The 5,338-nt window shown below is 36.8% G+C and overlaps 1 protein-coding gene across 1 annotated transcript; it reads right to left on the bottom strand.

The window, feature by feature from the left end:
• Positions 1 to 4,163: 4,163 nt before the first annotated feature.
• LOC100436899 (cytochrome c oxidase assembly protein COX11, mitochondrial-like) lies at positions 4,164 to 5,106 on the bottom strand. Its single transcript, XM_009242200.4, has one exon. It carries the CDS (start codon positions 5,087 to 5,089, stop codon positions 4,259 to 4,261), a length of 831 nt encoding a protein of 276 aa, XP_009240475.3. The 5' UTR covers positions 5,090 to 5,106; the 3' UTR covers positions 4,164 to 4,258.
• Between the last annotated feature and the right edge of the window lie 232 nt (positions 5,107 to 5,338).

Below are 5,338 nucleotides of genomic sequence, written 5' to 3'. Positions count from 1 at the left end.
CCTCAGGTGATCCACCCACTTCAGCCTCCCAAAGTGTTGGGATTACAGGCGTGAGCCACCGCACCCGGCCGATGATAAGATTTTTGTGATAATGAAGTCTGGAGAAGAATTGAAGTTGGGCAAAATGACCATACGCATTGCAAAATGAAACATCAAACAAGCAGTGGCACTGCAGGGTGTTAAAATATCAGATTCAGTTGTGTTCATAATGGATAGACTCAAGAAACAGTTAGATCTCAATATACAAGGCAGTTGTAAAATTAAGAAGAATAAAGTTGGTAAACATTTTATATTTAATTATTCAATTCATTTTACTTCAGCCCATGTACTTCAGCCAATTTGCTACATTTTATATCAGTCTCTTGCTGGGAAAATCCAAACAGATATAACACATGCTAAATTTATTTCACAATTAGGGACTAGTAAGGATCAAAATAATCCATGCAAATATAATAGTGAATCATTTCACCTTTTAAAAAAGATAAATCAGACTGTGAACTTTTTTTATGCTGGGTGACTTATGGAAAAATTATTCTTTCCTTACATTATGAAGAAGTCTCCTTTTCAAAATTGCCCTAAATTATAGAAGCCAGAGTGTTCTGTGATATAATTGTGTGTTCTTCACAAGCAGGCAGAGGCATCTAGATAAATTCTAATTTCTAGGTATAATTCATATTGTATTCAGAACTGATGACTGCACAAATAATTGTTGGTTTCATTTATAACTTTTTATAGCAGAGACTGAGAGATCTGTAAACTTTTTCCCTACATATTTTTTCCAAAAGTAAAAAATATAGAACCTATATATCAAATCTATGTATATGGATTTATTTATCTATTTATTCATTTATTTATTTATTTTGAGAGGGAATCTCGCTCTGTCACCCAGGCTGGAGTGCAATGGGGCAATCTCAGCTCACTGCAACCTCCGCCTCCTGGGTTCAAGCAATTCTCATGCCTGAGCCTCCTGAGTAGCTGGGATTATAGGCGCACGTCACCATGCCCGGCTAATTTTTCTATTTTTAGTAGAGACGGGGTTTCACCATGTTGGTCAAACTGGTCTTGAACTCCTTACCTCAGGTGATCTGCCCACCTGGGCCTCCCAAAGTGCTGGGATTACAGGTGCAAGCCACTGTGACTGGCCTGTAGTATGGTTTTATATTGTACAGAATAAAAGTGGCAATCTTTGCTTAAAAGAAAATCAAATAAGCCTGAGGAAATTCATAATATGCCATTGATTTATCTTTATTATAGTTTAATGGAACAATTTGATAAGAAGAAGACATATCTAATATATCTTAGATGAACAGCTTATACAGGTTCAGTATCCCTTATCTGAAATACTTTGGACCAGAAGTGTTTGGGCAGATTTTGGAATATTTGTATTATGCTTATCGGTTCAGCATCCCTAATCTGAAAATTAAAATTCAAAATGCTCCAGTGAGCATTTCCTTTGAACAACATGTTGGGCCTCAAAAAATTTCATATTTCCAGTGTGTGTAGATGGTGTTACCTGGAGCTTGAGTGGCTACACATGAGTATCAAAGACAATGGCCAAGAACAAATTAAGTGGGCAGAAGTATAGGAATGTATTCACATTGCCAGCCAAAAAAACTTTAAAGCTAAAAAGAAAGTAAAACCAGTTACCACTAATTTTTTTTTTTTTTTTTTTTTTTTGAGACGGAGTCTCACTGTGTTGCCCAGACTGGAGTGCAGTGGCATTATCTTGGCTCACTGCAACCTCCACTTCCCGGGTTCAAGCGATTCTCCTGCCTCAGCCTCCCTAGTAGCTGGGACTACAAGCATGCACCACTGTGCCCAGCTAATTTTTGTATTTTTTTAGTAGAGACGGGGTTTCACCATGTTGGTCAGGCTGGTCTCAAACTCCTGACCTCATGATCCACCCACCTGGGCCTCCCAAAGTGCTGGGATTACAGGCTTGAGCCACCGTGCCCAGACCAGTTACCACTATTCTTAAAAAGATAAACATTGTGAATGATGAAAAAGTTAACAGAGTGAATAAAGTTTTCATACATATATAAAAAAAACTTGCATACTTCTCAAAAGGTCTTTCTCTTGAACCTCTGCAGAAAGGACTGAGGGAGGGTCATGAAAGCAAACCAGTTAAGTTGATGAAGCTACAAGATTAACGACTCAGTTGTAACACAGAGGTCATGCATCTAAAAGACTAGTACATTAAATGTGTTATATTTTAAAGTTTCCAATTTTGAGGCTGTGCACGGTGGCTCACACCTGTAATCCCAGCATTTTGGGAAGCTGAGGTGGGTGGATCATGAGGTCAGGAGCTCGAGACCAGCCTGGCCAACATGGTGAAACCCCGTCTCTACTAAAAATACAAAAATTAGCTGGGCGTGGTGGCGCGTGTCTGTAATCCCAGCTACTCAGGAGGCTGAGGCAGGAGAATTGCTTGAACCTGGGAGGTGGAGGTTGCAGTGAGCTGAGATCATGCCGTTGCACTCCAGCCGGGGCGACAAGAGCAAGACTCCATCTCAAAAACAAAACAAAACAACAAAAATATTTCTGACTTTGGAACATTTTACATTTTGAATTTTCAGATTTGGGATGCTCAACTTGTAATTATAAATGGTCTTAAGTCTTATAAGGCACTTGTTATTTATTTACTGTGATTGATTTGACAACTCAGTGACGAATGTTTCTTACATAAAATTAGCGATCAAGGAAAATGAGTGTTTAAAGAGCAATTGCAAATTTCCAAACAATTTAATGAATCTTCTCCTTCAAATCAGATTCATTATAGTTACAATGAAAATTTAAAAAAAATTTTTAAACACTAATTATATAATAAGGTTGTGTATGGTTATCTAGTTGTAACACTGATTAATTATTAAATCTATAATCATCACAAATCAATTTTAATATCCCAAATTTTTACTTTGTTCAAAATAACTGAGAAATTACAGTCACCAGATACTTGTACAAGTGTTTACATTATGTTTAGTGTCCAACCTAGATTCTTTTGACATAAAAAATACTTCCAGATTTTTAATTATTGTTTTAATTTCATTTTACAGGTATATTTAAAATTTAATTAATAATGGTCTAATTATCAATGTTTTTTTTTGTGATAAGAGTAGATTATTTTACTACGAAATAATTCTGAATAGATGAAAGCATAAAATGTGAGAAACTGAATGTATTATTCAGGAAGAATACTGAGTGCCTTCATTTAACTAAAGTTGAATGTAAAAGTCAATTTGCACTTCTTTATAATCCTCTGGTTTAGAATTATAAATTGTTAAAACCTTGATAATTGTCATTTAATTATATTTCAGGTGTCCTGAACATGTCACTAGACTACATTGGGCAGCCTTTAAATATGATTCTTTGTAATGCTAAATAGACTTTTTTTCTCTTTTTACTGCAACTTAATATTTCTATTTAGAACACAGAAAATGAAAATATTTAGAATAAGTTGTACATTTGATGACAAATAAATCACTATTAAAATAATTTAATACTTTTTTTTTTTTTAACAAATGTTTGTTTCCAGAAGAACTTTTGATGTCAGTAAATCTTCACAATCCCACCTGTACATTTTAACATTCATGGACTTGTAATGATGATGCTTTGGCTAACAGCCTAGTAGATGTATTTTATTTCAATTTTATGATACTACAATTTCAAAGTAATTATTCAGAACTCTGAATATAAAACATTAAAGGACAAATCAAATTTGAAATAAGAATTTAAATCTTTGGACAAGCTGTTAGGGCTTAGTGACTCCTCTTCTACTTTGAGCTTTTAAAATACTGACTATTCATAATGAAGGAAAATAGCAACCAACTCTTTTAGACACAATAAACATGGTCAGAAGTTCTAGCCTATGACTTGAAACAAATAACCTTGAGCATACATTTTTGAAAAACATTGTCAGATTCATTGCTGTAAGTATGAAGAGTTAATAATCTGGAAGGGAATTATAGAATTAAGCTGAACCCATGCCTCTGCATATTTAAAAAACAAAGAGGCTTATTTTAATACTATCAAACTCTTCAGTATGGTATTGAATAGTCAGTCATATATTCTAGCTAGGCATGTGGGTTTCTTATGATAAAAGCTGAACTTGTTCTCTCAACTTTAAGTGAAATACATTAGTTGAGAAAAAATAATTAAAATATAGGCCTTCATATTATTGTACAATATTTCTCCTTTGAGAAGATAGGATATACGATTTTCCCAAAAATCACAACTTTGAAGGAAGACTTAGTTGCTGACTTCAATTATATCCTGGAACTGGCAACTTGTGCCCTTCCTTTGCTTCAAAAAAAGTGTAAGAAAGAGTGATAAGATCAACTTTAATCATTCTTGGATCTTCAGCAAATTCAGGATCAATGTAGAAAAACCCTGGCATATCTACTTCCTCTTGGGGATTAAGCCTTTGTTCTTCAAAACAGAAGCACTGTATTTTATTGAAATACTGTCCAGCTTCAAATGGAACAATATTGTATGTAGAAATTCCAATTACTGGTTTGTCAGTAGGATTCTTAGCTCTGTAAAATGCCAGTGCAGTCTCTCCTGGCACCACATATATTTCTGTTTGCTGAGGTCTAAAGTTCCACTGGAGACTTGCATGCACATCTGCATTAAAGCTAATTTTAATGATTCGATCTTTAACAGGCACCATGTTTTCAATCTTGTCTGAGGCATGACCTGCAAGGGCTGATCCTCCAAGTCCAGTAGTCTGGCAATAGAGCCGATAAAGGGGTACGGCAGCGTAGGACGCCCCAAGCATGCCCACGGCGACAGCGGCCACGTAAGTGAGGGTCGTCTTGTTCCGCCGCCGCCACTCCTCCTTCTGCGCGCGCGTGAAAGGGTTCGAGCTCTTATGCCGCCCCGGCGGCTGCAATGCTGGATGCCGGGCTCGAAGGCTGCAGCGCTTCCATGTCCCAAGCCACCTCAGTCCTCTCCCGGCACCTCCTGTCCCACTGCACTCTGGCCTAAGAAACGGCTCTACCCTCTCTGCAGCCCTAGTTGGAGACCCAGGGTGGATCCAGCGCCAGCCACAGAAAGCTACGCGCCTCCATCCCGGACGCCAGAGTCCTCCCATAACCCCCTGAACTAACACCCACCTATCAATGTTATTAAACAGAGTAAAGTTTAAATATTTATTAAGCTGTGAGATGATGAGGTTATGATGTTAAAATTTATCTTTAGTTTTCAAAGTGACAGTGAGAAAATTTACCCCAGACAACTCTCCAAGAATTGTACTGAGTTTTCAAAATATAACCAATTGCCTAATTCAAATGACCATAAGATAAAAAGTGTCCAGGTGAGGCAGCTCATGCTTGTAATCCCA

The sequence above is a fragment of the Pongo abelii genome, chromosome 5 (genome assembly GCF_028885655.2).
Source record: "Pongo abelii isolate AG06213 chromosome 5, NHGRI_mPonAbe1-v2.0_pri, whole genome shotgun sequence".
Classification (NCBI taxonomy): domain Eukaryota; kingdom Metazoa; phylum Chordata; class Mammalia; order Primates; family Hominidae; genus Pongo; species Pongo abelii.
Note: the sequence above shows the minus strand (reverse complement) of the source record. Positions and strands in the feature narration are given on the sequence as shown.